General features: G+C 39.4%; 1 protein-coding gene across 2 annotated transcripts in view; it reads right to left on the bottom strand.

Moving 5' to 3' along the window:
• PTPRQ (protein tyrosine phosphatase receptor type Q) overlaps positions 1–15161 on the bottom strand; it is a 113688-nt gene that overhangs the window by 44263 nt on the left and 54264 nt on the right. For both annotated transcript variants that reach the window (XM_088677020.1, XM_060279680.2), the window contains 8 exons: positions 15009–15154; positions 13345–13513; positions 11642–11935; positions 10521–10796; positions 7403–7554; positions 6421–6562; positions 5589–5861; positions 2280–2606 (listed from right to left, as the gene is read on the bottom strand). In XM_088677020.1, coding sequence (XP_088533146.1) covers positions 2280–2606; positions 5589–5861; positions 6421–6562; positions 7403–7554; positions 10521–10796; positions 11642–11935; positions 13345–13513; positions 15009–15154 — 1779 coding nt within the window. The remainder of the gene's footprint in view (positions 1–2279; positions 2607–5588; positions 5862–6420; positions 6563–7402; positions 7555–10520; positions 10797–11641; positions 11936–13344; positions 13514–15008; positions 15155–15161) is intronic.

The raw sequence follows: 15161 nt of genomic DNA, 5'->3' as shown, positions 1-15161 counted from the left end.
AACCCTTGTACAGGGATGATGAAGGCAGAATGAGTGCATGGAAGGGAGTAATGATTGCACCCTACCCAAACCTCTACATCCCACTTTCTGAAACAGCAGCATCCACATATGTATAAGCTGTAGCACCAAAGCGTTTATCTACCCAGTCTATAGTCTGTACCATGCAGAAAGCCTCAAGAGTTTAAAGCCATGAATTTATGTATATCATGGGCAAAACCAACTGGAGCAATCCTGAGATTCTCATCGTATGTTCATTCTGTTTAGGGTTGCCGGACTCAGTAGAAGACAGGACTTCTGTGCCTTTAATTGCCCTGCTCTCTTTTGAGTCTGGAAACCTTAAAGAGAAACCAGCAGACCCTTTGCTTGGAAATTAAACAAAGGGTCCGCTGGTTTCTCTTTAAGGTTTCCAGACTCAAAAGAGAGCAGGGCAATTAAAGGCACAGAAGTCCTGTCCTCTATTGAATCTGGCACCCCTAATTCTGTTTACATTGTCATCTGCATTGGACCAACGGTTCTCACAATGCATTGGAAGAAACCATATAAGCAGATTTAGGTTCAAGCCGGGTTGAATGTTATCTTAAGAATGCAAAGCAAGACACAGCCATTGTTCCTAGGGTTACTAACTTGGAATGGAGGTAGAGTTCATGTGCCCTTAGCATTGTGTGAAAAGCAGAAAAGCAGGCAAAGCTCACTGACATAACAGAGAAAGCTTTGCTACACATAAACCAACTTCAAAGCAACCAGTGCCTAAAGAGGACAGAGCCCCAATCTTTAATAGCTATTAAAAAGAGGGAATTTCAGTATGGTCAGGTTTTCTCACAATTCTATGACAAGCTGCAGCTGTCAAAAATTCTCCTTTTCTGAACCAAAGTTATGGTTTAATATCATGGCAACGGCAAAGTTTGATTCTTTAGAAAACAGATCCCATTGCAAAGTAGACTTGTATAATTTATCAGCAATGCAATAACACTGCCATCAAACTATTTTATGAGACAGAAAGACAGTTCCTAAGAGGACAATCTATAAAACAGAAGGCTGAGTACTCTATCTAACTATGGGAGCAAAACTAGCATTGGTGACTATTTAATAGTAAGTATCATTATCCTTAAAAAGGTAATTCTGTGTAAACATGTATTGAATCTTTCCACAATTACTAATGTTTTTAACATGTAAGAAAATCAATTTTAACTTTACTGTGCAATTGTCACAGACATAGCATGCATGAGCTGAACACTGCACTTTCTACTTTGTAATTGCATCATGGCCACAATCCTGAATATCCAACTGATTTAGCCCATTGAATGATAGAACCCCCAAACGCCTTTTAAAATTCACTCTATCCAAAAAGTGACTTCAGTGTTTGGTATGAGCTTTTAAAAGGGAGATACTGTTAGTGCTTGTGAAATTTTATAGCTTAGTGTACAAAATCCCCAAATTAAACTACAGTTGTTAACAACTGCTAAAATAGTAGATTATTAGAGCAAACAGTGACTTGATTTTTCTAGCTAACATTTCCTTGAAAAACTCCTAAGAGAGGATTGCTGAGCACACACAAAAAACCACCTTGCCGTTTTCTATAGGGGGGAATGTGAAATATGTTTTCCCTCTTATTTTAAACAATTTATACAGCCTGAAAATATCTAGATTCAGCAGCTGCTTTGGATAATGACCACAACAAGCAGCTGTCTACAAGTGAGACTTTTTTCTCAGAATTGCTGACTACCAATACATTCTCCTGTATATTTCTTCAGAGAATTGGGAATGGTTAGGTTAGTTAAAAAAAATTAAATCTGCCAATTACACCAAGCTTCTATGTAATAAATGTTCACTAATATCAACTGTAAATTATGTTTATACTTTGAATAGGGACTTCCATTATTTTGCTAATGTTTTTAGGTGGAAGATGAAGTAGCCATCATGGAAAACAGAAAAAAAAACTGCTAACTTCAATGCAATATGATTGCTGTCAGACCCTCTTTCATGACTATTGTATACAGTATATTGTGTGCTTAATTCCTGACATATGCAGCACTTATGCATTCCTGAGGATGTAACTGGATATAATTGAATAATACAAATTCTTACAGGCAATGGATTTTTAACAATGCTTATATACTTGATTGCATTTTACATTTGAATATCCAGAGAGGCACATTGAGGTACCATTGATAAATTCAAGGTAGCTGTATCATCAAGTGTGCATGGTTTGAATAATTCCAGACCTTTATAGATTTGATGTCCATGTAAAACTAAGAGGTATGATAGTCATTCTTACTTACAGCCAGGAAGAGTTTGTGTAGAAATCCAGGGTGAAGAGGTGCCAAAACCAGCATTTGTACTAGCAGAAACTCTAAATCTGTACCATCTGAATTTTTTCAGGTCATAGACTGTTTCCTCTGACAAAGTGCCAACAGTATATGAATATTGCTTCTGCTCATATTCAATACATTCAGCTGCTTCCCAGTTGTTGCAATGGATAGATCGTAACTGCACAGTAATCTTGTAGTTTTGAAAGTAGCCAAAGATAGTAACTGGCATTCTCCATCTCAAGGTCACACTTGTTGATTGTATGCTTGAAAATGAAATATCTCTGGGAGCGCTGGGAGCTAAAAATAATTTTGGAAATGTTATGTACCACATGTTACAGTAAGCAATCAATAGCTTGTGCTTATTGTTGAAAACAGGGTTATGCTAAACACAACTGCAGTTAAAGATGGTTTAATTGTTTCTCTCTATAAATTGGTAATGGTTTGTGTGTTTTGAGAATGATATACATTCACATAAGGAATATTTCCCCTTAATATCTTTCTTAAAACATTCAATATCATTAAGACAAACTAGAGCTAAGTTCTTGGTTTTTTTCATTCTTTAAAGGGTCCTTGACATTTCTAGGGGTCACTGGAGATTTATGGTCTTAGTTACATTTGTGTTACAAAAGAATACTTGATGAATAGATGTTGGGACCTTTAGGTGGACTGATGAAAAATGTTTGTCCATACCAGATGATTCATGAATGTGAACTCTGTTGGCATAAGAATATTTAGTAAAGTGATCGTCACCGAATCACGATGGCTGAGTCATGTTTATAAATTTTGAGTAAGCTGCAGGATTACACTAGCAAGCATTCAAACTAGGAACATCTGTACATTTAAAAAAACGTTTCTTCTTTGGGTTGGGGTTGATAAGTGTGGAAGGACAAGTATCTGCTTCCTTGAACCAAAGAAATTTCAATCCTGTTCGTATCTGTAACCTTAGAGCATAATTGTTTTGAAGTTGTCTAATCTGTTGCATATAACACTTTATCAAAGATGTTATGGTACATCACTGAAGGTCAGTATTAGGCCATTTCAGTTGTCTGGTGTATCTATCTCAAGTAGTTGGTTTTGTATAAACTGTATGCGATATTTATATAGAGAAAAGCTACATTTGGAATACAATTCACATGCAAGTTAATTTAAGTCCAAGAACCTCTGTGTACTTAACACAAACGACCAGCCATAGCAGGAACTTTGCCACACTTTGGGCATCTACAACAAGAGCCTCCATGATGACAAAGTTGCATGCCCCCCTGAAACATCAAATTGAACCCCACAGCAGCAACATATATTGTGGTTCGGGACTGAACTGTTACTAGGAAAGAAGACCCACCAAATACAATGGTACTTATTTCTGTAAAAGCCTTATTAAGTAAACATCTAGGGAATTCATAAAACAGTATGGAAGTGCAGATGTACACGAAGACTTTTAGCACATGAGGGCAGATCAAAATTCACAGAAGAATATGTGAACAAATGTACTTCCTTCCCTGGAATGAAAGGGGGAAAATAGACTGAGTTGTATATATTTCTTACATTGTGAACTAGACTGTACTATCAATATGGTAGTTTAAAGGAGTCACAAAAGAACCCTAGTTAAAAGATAGCTAGGACAAAAACAAGTTTGCTAAATACTATTTCCCACCAAAGTCTTCCTTAAATATAATATTCATAAGATGCCTCTCTTCAAAGCAGAAAGACAACTTTGTATAATTGGAAGATTTGTCTTAAATCCTTCTTTGCTCAATTGCCATAATATGATTGCCTGTTTGTTGTTTCTATACATACTATGAATGTTAGGTTTATCGCAACTTAATTCAGTTTAACATGGATTATGGAGAAAATGATTTATCAGTATATTAGGGTGCGGTATCTAGAGTAACTGCAATACGTACTTTACCAAAGCATGAATTTGAGGGACGTTTGCTTCCTTTTATTGAAAGGGAGTATACAAAGACTATATGCAAAAATGTTTTTGTTATTTAGAACTGAATAGAACTGCAACCTTCAGTGGAAGTACACAGGCTATGACTTGAGAATCTGGAAGGAATGGAAAGGGCATGGGTATTTTGGCTGCATTCAGACCATGTTTTTAAATGTTACATTTTCAAATTGGCGTAAAAAAATAAAATGCAATGGATGCAGCAAGAAAACAACAGCAATGTTGCAAATGCAACCAACATACCCAGCAGGCTAAGGCTGCCATTAAAGCAGTAAGGCACTGGATCCAATGGCGCCTTTCTGTTCATGGAAGGGTTGAAACAATGTCCACAAATTCCCCAACTGCTCTGCAGTCCCTTGCACCTGTTCCCACACTTTTCCAGAGAGCCTCCCACACAAACTTTGGAGCATGTGTGTATCCAAGTACCGAAATCATTAAAGGCATGGACCAATACAAAAGAGATTTACCTAGTAGCTAAATCTCATCACATGTCATTACTGTGATCAGCATACGTAAGGACTATATGGGGCCTCAAACTGTGAACTCTACCTGAACCCCTGTGACTAGGCCTTCAGCACCTGACCTCATAAGCACTTCACTCCAATAAGAGTTGAACTCTCCACCTTTTGTGAGAAATGTTCATGCGCTGCAACACCCAGGGGCTATACTGGGGGATGCCAGTATAGAGATCAGTTGGGCTCTGCCCATTGCTTAAAACAATCAAGCAGTACTTCCAGAGCTGTTGTTCAGAGATTTTCCAATGAGACAGTGAACCTAATTTGATTTCACTTGGTGTCAAAAATAAATGCTTTGGCAGTGACTCAGTGTTGGCCGTGTGTCTGTGACTAACATAGACCACCATAAATAAGAAGCTGAGAACAACTATAAAACTGTTTCCATTCCTAATCGCAAGTCTCCAGTTTCAAGTAGTAACAACTCAATGGAAAACAATTCATGCGAACATATATTTAAGAATATGTTGACCTAATAAGGAGCATTTTCTTCTTGTTGTTACTCCTGGCATTCAGGCCAGAATATGCTTATTTGAAAATAAGTGCCACTGCTTTCAATAAAATACTGACTTTCCGGTAAATTCATTACAATAGAAAATCGTAATTAACACACCAGAAATCTAAATTATTTTCATAATGTGGCTTTGCTCCTTTTACCGCACTTCTAACAATATCCTAGTTCTTAGTCTGTGAATTCGTGAGAATATCCTCTTGAGATACCGTATGAGAAACAAATTCATGGATTGGGATAGCCTAGTAAATGTGAGCAGGGAAAGGATCATTTACATCAAGTGCAATTTTAACCACAATAATTGTTACCTGTTTCTGGAAATGTGCTGGCATTGCATAGCTGCTCTTTTCCATGCCCGGCAGCTGTCACAGCCTGTATTTTAAACTGGTAAGAGGTATTTGATAACAAGTCTCTGAAAGTATGCACTGTTTCATTATCAGAAGACAAGATTGTTGAATTCTTTCCAAATGTTATGATGTAATGGGTAATAATCCCATTTGTCTTCAAAGGAGGGTCCCACTGGACTAGGACTGACTGCCAACTGGTTGCAGTACATTGGATATTCTGGACAATATCTGGAGCTTCAAAGAGAAACATGCACCATAGGTTAACATTCCTACAAAACTGAAAGGGCAGTTGCATTAGAGTATACTTCAGTACGAGCATGGTAATGTTACAAGCAAGGGCAAGCATTCCAGCCATTTGAGATGACAGCATAACAAGGGCACTTGGTGAGAAAGCTGTCAAGGGGAGGCCTTGGTTTAGCACTGTGCCGCAATGCAAAGAGAAAGAGGGACAATAGACTTCCACAAATGGGTTTCAGTAAGCAACAGCTGGGTTAATGACAGCTTTCATGAATTTTGCTGCACAAGGGACAAGGACCTCAACTAAGATGATAACCTGGCTGCTTAACAGAGGAGTCCTCCCAGTCCATCTGATGTAGGAAACTGAAGGAAGCCAAGGTTGACAAGTTGAGAGACAGTATTGCTCCTATGACGGACAACCAACCTGGTAGGAGAGGTAAAAGTCCTAAACCAACTTCTGAAAGTGAACCTGCCCTGGATTCCCCCATAACTTAAGGTTTCTTAAGTGTGCAGGGGGGGGAAACCCCAAATAGTATTACATTTCAAGCAAGCTAACCTGATTCCATTGTGGTCAGCCGAACAAGATTACTGAATTGATTGCCGTTTCCAACTTTTGTGAATGCCGAAACACTGATGAAGTAAGTGCTGAACGGTTCTAGACCAAGAATATTAGCTTCATTGTGTGAACCTGAAATGTTCTTAGATGAAGAAAGCAATTACTATAAAATTGCTATTTTTGCAAGATTTTCCGCAGATATGAAAACAGACTTGTTGCACCTTAAAGACTAACAAATTAAATATGGCATTAGCTTTCATGAACTAGAATCCATTTTGTTAGGTGAATGACACGTTAGGCTCAGTTGGCTGGGTATATATGGAATTGTAGAGGGGGAAATGGAAACAATGGGGTCAAATCACAATTAAATGCCGTAAGTACAGCCCATGACAGTTCAATTTAAGGACCATTCACAACAGCAATACCTGGCATCATCCTAGTACTGCTAGGTTCATTCACATCAAGGGGATAGACAGGGCCTTGTGGACTATATTCACAGGCCAGGTGGGTGTAGTCAGTCCCATGGGCCAAAGCTTCCCCACTGCTTGTTTATCTAGTCTATCCCTCCCTCTATATTCTTAAGGCATGACTCCCTGTCCAATAAGCTGGATGAAATGTTACTGTAAAATATAAACTAATCCAATTCACCACTGGTCATACATATACAGGCAATTCTGTAAAGGCACGGATTATGGAAACGAGAAGTGTCCAGGTTAAAAAATAGCCTTCTTTGATTTTCTTTGTACAACTGCCTTAAATTCACAAAGGGCATATGAACAAATTTAAAGCGAATCCAAAAAATTGGGAGCATTTTCCTTTCAAAGATTTCTTGTATTAAATCTACAAACTCCTTTTTGAGTGGGCATAGTTCAGAGTAGTTTTGAGGTCTTATTTCCTAGTAACAGTTCAATTCCGAACTGCAATATATATCTTAATTAATAATATTAATTATATGTATGAATATAACATTAGGGTTACAAACCTGAAAAAATGTAGTTTGACTGCGGTTATCCAAAATGCTAAAAACATATCTTTGGATAACACCATTTGGTTGAGGGCTTGGATTCCATTTCAGCCATACGGAGTTAGATGTGTAATTGGCAATTGTCAGGTTCTCAGGAGGAGCCAGCGGAACTATGAAAAGAAACATCATTTAACTGTAACACTGTGTATCCTACTTGTACATATGGATATTTTGTAAAAGCAATTCACTCAGAGATTTGTCATGCATTCATTTAACATCTTTCAGACCAATATAGCAATGCTATGAGTTCTATTAGGATAATTGTTCTTTCAACCCGTTTTATATGTTTTTCAGAGATGTATGTTTCTGTAAAGAGTAATTGTAAGAAACTGGAAGATCTATTTATTTTCACTGCTAAACAAATAATAACAATCAAATTTCAGGCAAAGAGAAAATTAGTCAGCTGAACCGCTAAGTCAAATCAATTAAAATAAACTTCTAGTCTTGTTCCTAAGACTTGCCATGCCACCTTGCAAGTGATTTGCTTGGGGAATACCAACCTTGTTGGTACCTTACACATTATAGCACAAATATATCATTGGAGAGGCTTCACCTTGCAAAAAAATAAAATAAAATACCCCGCTCAAAAGTCTAAAAGAGAAGTTACATTGCATGATTTTTTCAGTACTTGACTTTCATTTGGAGGAAGTGCTAAAAGAACACCTTAAAATAGATCTCCCTACATTCTCAATCTGTGTAACAAGTAGGCTATTTTACCTTCTGTTTCAGTAAAGCATAATCTTGATAGGTGCAGGTCACAATGATTAAAACAATGTTAACAGTCAATTTAGAAACCACCAGAGAATGGTTCAAGAGGCAGTATAATCCTAATTTCCTTGCTATCACATCACCTAATTTGATATTTCAGCTAACAGGTATAGGTCCCATCACATAAAAATAAGAACACAAACAAAGTATAAGCACAAGTATTAGCTCAATATTGTTTACACAGGTTGGCATCAGATCTCTGGGGTCTCAGGCTGGTGTCTCCCTCATCCGTACTTGGAGATTCCAAGGATTGAAACTGGGACCTTCTGCATGCGAAGTTGATGCTACAGCACTGAGATATGGTGACCTTCCCCCCTGCCCTGAACAGACTGAGCCGTTCTTTCTACTTGTCTATGTTCAGAAGAAGATCCTGCTTCAATAAATGTTCTACACTGCACGGACAACAAATATTAAGATAACAAAAAAACCTTGTCTAAGGTAAAAAATATTAACATTCAACTCAGTTTGTCTCTAATGATCCTGCTGACTCCTAAACTACGTATATTCCGGCGTACATGGGCGTAGGCAAGGGGGGCAGGAGGGGGCAGCTGCCCCCCCTAGAAGCAAAAAATTAATGTATTTTACAGACCATAACCAGCACTTTTCCCCTCCAAAAACTGAAGTGGAAAGGGCTTTGCTTTAGCAAGAGCAGCTAAGTCTCCGCTTGCTGGGGGGGGGGGGGACACAGCTGTAACAAAAACACATCAAATAAATAAAGCAAAGTGGCTACCAGTAGTTAAGCAGTTAAGACAATGGAGCATATATCCCCAGGCAAGATTCGATAGCTGACCATTTCACCCTATTGTTCTTAAGTGGGAGTTGTTAATGAGCATTCAGGAGCATTAAGAGTTCTATTGGCGATTTAATGAGGGTGCAGACTCAGAGGATTCAATTTGACTAAGGTGGCTCTGCAAGGCTAAAAGGAAGTGAATAAGAAAGGGGGGGCTGTAGCTTTGACAGACACAGTGATGTTTATAAAAAGCAGTGGTGTTCCAGTCTGCCCCTCCTCCTGCATCTGTATACTGTAAATCAGGGGTGGCCACCTCCCAAGAGACTCTGATCCACTCACAGAGTTTAAAACTGGGGGTGATCTACCCCCTTTGGGGGGATTCAGGTCAAAGCTGTTGAGTTTTTTTAAGGAAGGGAAGCCCTGTTTTGGGGGGTTTAGGTCAAACTTGTTGAGCTTCTTTTAGGAGGGAGGGAGGCCCATTTTTGTTTAGGGCTTCAGGTCATAGTTCAACTTTTTTAGGGAGGAGGAAAATTTTGGGTGAGCTTTTTTTAGGGGTGCCAGTGACCTACCAGTGATCTACCACAGACATCCAGTGATCTACTGGTAGATCACAATCTACCTGTTGGACGTGCCTGCTGTAAATCAAGCAGAGAGAAAGCTGCTTACAAGGCTCCTGTACATGCAGAGTTCCAGCATCACAGCGTCATCCAGAGACACCCACAAATATGAGTTATCCCTCTCTCTATTTCTTCCTTCCTTCCCTCCCTCTTCCATCCTTAATAAAATAGGGGGGGCAGATAAGCCCCACATAGAAAGCCCATCAACATGGGGGGATGACTCTTTCAAATATGGTATTTACCAGTAATTTGGGGGGGGGGGAGAGGCACCTAGGCCTCTAGGAGTTGGCTGCTATGCCTAGGAGTAGGACAATTCAAGAAAGCAGAATGATGCATATGCTATGGTAATATAGCAATAGAATCATAGAATTGTAGTCGGAAGGGACCACAAGGGTCATCTAGTCCAACCCCCTGCAATGCAGGAATTTTTTCCTAAGGTGGGGCTTGAACCATGGTTGAAATATTATGCTGATATGCAGCAACGCCTCGGAGCCGTCGTGGCTGCGGCCATGCCTTGCCTCGCCCGCCCTGCCACCCCCTCTCGCCTGCCCGACCCTCCCGTCCTCTCCAGCCAAGCAGGGTAGCCGCCAACGCTGCCAGCCCCAGAAGCACAAGGTGGCCGCTGCCTCCGCCACTGCCACGATGTCAGCAGGCCCGCTGGCCTGTAGCCCCGCCCACATTCCCACTTCGTGGCCCCTCCCCTCCCGTGCCTTGGCCCCGCCCCTGAACGACCATGGCTTGCCCCCCCCCCCTAGTTTTGATCCTGGCTATGCCCCTGCCGGCGTATAAGACGACTGGGCATATAAGACGACCCCCAACTTTTCCAGTTAAAATATAGAGTTTGGGATATACTCACCGTATAAGAAATACGACCCGGCATATAAGATGACCCCCGACTTTTAAGAAGATTTTCCTGGTTAAAAAGTAGTCTTATATGCAGGAACATACAGTAATTACTCACCAGACTCATCTGTGAAGAACATCAAAACAGTGGATGGGCCGAGCCCTTTCCTAGTTCTTGCAGATACATAAAAACTATAGAGTACAAATGGTGAAAGATCTTCTAAGACAACTGAATTATTGGAAGTAGTGAAAGAATCATTTCGTTCTAGTCCATGCAGCTTTAAGACATAGCTTATTATGATGCCATTTGCCCGGGCTGGAGGATTCCAGGATAACATCACTGAGGTAGACGAAAGGTTTTTATAAGATGTCATAATTGGTGCAGATTCTGGAACTGCATCAATAGATAAAGGGGGGGAATATTAAACTGCTGGGGAAAAAACTTTATTGTGAAATCTCTAATAAGCATCTACCCACACACACACACTTTTTCTTTCATTATCTAAATGCAGAATTGCAGTACACATTAGATAACAGTAATGGCATGTCCATTCTTTTCTTAACCACCTATAATTAATTCAGTTCAAAGTGATTTAAATCATTTCATGAGACAATATTACAGTGATTTATTTTTAAACTAACATTTTACTAAACAGAGGCTGGACATCTTGGCAAACACGTCACGGGGCAATGCCATAGGATCATAGCTGCCAAGTTATCCCTTTTTTTAAGGGATTTTCCCTTATGCTGAATAGGCTTCCTCGCGAGAAAAGGGAAAACTTGGCAGCTATGCATAGGATACAGCACCACCCAAAAGCTAACATGAAAATCAGCATGTAGACCAATCTATTCTGAAGTAATCCCATGTCACTTACTTCCACACAGAAATCCAAGCTTAACACACTTTCACAAAAATTAGGTGTGCAGTGCTGTGTTTTTCCTATAACCTTACACTGAATGGATATGTTAGAAATGCAGAATTGTAGCGGGCCTTGAAAAATCCTGGTTATGAGACTTTAACATCACAACAGCTTTGAGGTTGGCCTATCTTTTTACCTCTTTCCTTGGTTTTGATTCTGCAGAAATTGTTTTCCATCACATTTTAAGCTTCTTTATATTGTGTTGTACAGAAAGGCCATAGTCCTCACGGAAGTACTCCAAGTCACACATTGCCCGTGCCTGGACAAACCCAATATTTAAGGATTTTTAAACAATATTTAAACAAAGTATGGAACATACCATCTTCTTCAGTTGTGATGTGCAGACTAGCAGTGTGCATTTCAGACATTCCGTTTTCTGTTGCTGGAGTGATTCTTAGAAGATAACTGGTATATTTTTCCAGTTTACGAAGAACCACATTTGTATCATTCAAAATGAGTGACAGAATCTCACGGTCCGTTTGACCATCCTGCATTGTCAGTGAAACCTTGTAGAAGACCATCCCATTAGGTTGGGCTGGGGGCATCCAGGTTATATTTACAGCAGTGGAAGAAATGTTTTGATACGCCAGCTGTTCCACAGGTCCATCTGGAACTATAGCACAAATAAGCAAAAGTTAAAGGGTCTGTATGCACTCTGTTCTCTTATACTTACATGTGGCTATACATAAGCACTGAGGATGGAAGTAATTCACATTGGTTTCAACCTGAAATGTTCCGGATTAATGGTACTTAACTCATTTTTTGAAAAGACAATAGCTTGTATAAACATAGAAAACAACTCTAGTCTTCTGTGTTAAAAGTAAGCACACCCTATATATTCAGTGCATGTAGAATCATAGAGTTGAAAGAGACCACAAGGGCCATCCAGTCCAACCCCCTGCCAAGCAGGAAACACCATGTGGATGTGTTCCTTAGCCAAAGCATGCTAAAGGTAGAGTAAAACATTGTTCAAAGCTCTCTCGTATTCAAAACAAAACAAAACAAAACATGTCCCCGTGTAAGAAACCAGCATGCCTGGGAGTAAGTTTCTTGTTTAATCTTCTCTCTTTCCAGGAAGCTTTGTATATGAGATACCATATCATCCTTCACACACAATTGCAAAATCTAGAAATGGGAAAATGCACACCATGTAACTCATATAGTCTGGATGTTACAGAGCTTTTATTGAGTTTAAGCAGATGGTTTTATTTTTGCTTTATATTCCCTCATCTAACAAGGGTTAAATATAGATTTCTTGGGGGATCAATTTGGTAATGAAGGCTTATTAAACAATCTCATTAAAATGCAAAACCATGGTAGGTGAGGCAAGTGCCATTATATCCTCTGATTCTTATGCGTTTTTAGATGGAGGTAAGTCCACTGATTTCAGTAAGAGTTGCTTCCAGGATAGAGATCACACCTTATACTGAAAATTGAGTTTTAGCATTCCACTAATAATTATAATTATTAGAATGTCAAATAGAATTTCAGGATAAATCCCAAAGGTTAAAAGCCCAGATATGGGACTATGAATAAATAAAAGCAACCTGCCTACACCTGCTTTATTAGAAACTGAAAGTGGAAAGGAGCTACACTCCTAGGAGCAAAAATAATGAGAAAACTTTGCACTCCCTTAAGTCTAAACAGGGGCATAGAGACTGTATGTCTGAGGAGGACAAGGAAGAAACGAATATAATTATGAAAAATCTGCAGAGCAGATGGGTGGAGACTAGTATTAGCTAAATAAAGGTGCACTGTGGAATACAGCAGTCAGGTCCATATCAAAGAGACTCTGATAACAAGGTGGTCTGTTAAAAATAGTGAATTCAGATACAATACACCTTAAATCTGATGATTGCACATCTAGCTGGATCTCTGGTGGCAGGAATGTCATAAATCCTGGGACAGAGAAATAGCCATATGAGTAACATAGATGCCTTTAAAAAGGGCACAGAATGTGGTAGCATCATAATTTCTACAAGCTTTACAAAATATATTTTGATATTTTTAAAAAATGCATACCATCTTGATCTGTGTACAAATGTATGATTTCACTGGTTTGGTTTCCATTTCCAAAGGCTGTGCTGGCAGTTAACCAAAGTGTGTAGTGGTTCCATTTTGCCAAGTTGCTTAATACCGTAGACCAAGTTGCGTTGCTGACACCACTGTCAAGAGCGTAACTGGTAAAATTCTGGGCAGAGGTAGGGGGAAAATATTTGCACACAAAAAAAGCACAATTAAAACCAAACTAGTAACCAATTCTGTAAACAGTGACCCAGTTGCCATGTAACACTAAGTGAAACCATGGTTAAGTGTAAATGTGCAAACTCACTGTAAAAATCACGATAGTTTTGCTTTTTCCCTGATCCTCCTGCTGCAATACTACTTGGAGCAAATTACTGCCTGGTTTGCCTGGAATAAGACAAACTACAAGCCTCAGTTAAGATATAATGCTAAGCAAAACCACGATTTAGCTTCAGTACCACAATAGCAGGATGATGTGATGAGCAGCATAGCAGCCATGATTTTTTTATTGTGAGTACACATACACACTTGTGTGTGTTGGTTTAGTTTTCGTGTGTATTGGTTTTGTTTTAGTTGCAAACTGGTCCAAGATAAGGATTTAAAAAAAATTTTAATTAATTTATTTGATATTAAAAAAGGAACTAGTGCCTTAGCTAAGCAAGAAACTAAGATATTTAAAACTATGTCAAATTACCTATATTTGTAAACCTTTAGATAACAAAATGCATCCAGTGGCTATATTTATTGAGCAAATGAAACTATATCAAGCACTACAGCAGCAATGACACTAAAGCTTTTAAGGGTATAATTTCTATTTCTAAGCACACAAAAGGTTAGGTTTTGGCTATGTTCTTCATACAGCCACTAGAGGGGGCTTTGCTTATACAGTACTAAAATGGTAATGAAAGTGAACCTTAAGTTCCTTGGTTTAACGAGTGTATTAAGTTCAGAGGTGTTGTAATGGCATGGAAACAAAGAGTCAAACTTCAGCAGTTTTCAGTGAAACTGCGGGTAGGTAGATGTGTAAGGAATGTGTGCATTCATAAGCCTGTTTCTGTTTCATACTGTGATATGGGCTCATTCTGAGGGCTGTTTAAAATTAATATGAAACTACTTCTCATGGATATGGTGGTCGCCAACTAATTTACAAAACAATTAATTCAATATTTGCCATGGAAATTCAGGGGAAAAAAACAACTGAAATTTAGGGACACAGGTGGCGCTATGGGTTAAACCACAGAGTCTAGGGCTTGCTGATCAGAAGGTCGGTGGTTCGAATCCCTGTGACGGGATGAGCTCCCGTTGCTCGGTTCCAGTGCCTGCCAACCTAGCAGTTCGAAAGCACATCAAAGTGCAAGTAGATAAATAGGCACCGCTCCGGCGGGAAGGTAAACGGCGTTTATGTGCGCTGCTCTGGTTCGCCAGAAGCGGCTTAGTCATGCTGGCCACATGACCCGGAAGCTGTCTGCGGACAAAATGCCGGCTCCCTCGGCCTATAGAGCGAGATGAGCGCTGCAACCCCAGAGTCGGACACGACTGGACCTGATGGTCAGGGGCCCCTTTACTTCTCATGGATATGGTGGTCGCCAACTAATTTACAAAACAATTAATTCAATATTTGCCATGGAAATTCAGGGAAAAGAAAAACAACTGAAATTTACCTGCATGTAAGTGTCTGAATCATTTTTGTAGTAAATCGAATAAAACTGTATAACTCCATTGGGCTTTTGAGGAGGATCCCAGAAGATTTGTACTGATGAAGAAGTAAGGTTTTTATACCACACATTTTTAGGTGGGTCACTCGGAGCTGAAAA

Source organism: Zootoca vivipara, chromosome 9 (assembly GCF_965207765.1).
Source record: "Zootoca vivipara chromosome 9, rZooViv2.hap1.1, whole genome shotgun sequence".
Lineage (NCBI taxonomy): Eukaryota > Metazoa > Chordata > Lepidosauria > Squamata > Lacertidae > Zootoca > Zootoca vivipara.
Note: the sequence above shows the minus strand (reverse complement) of the source record. Positions and strands in the feature narration are given on the sequence as shown.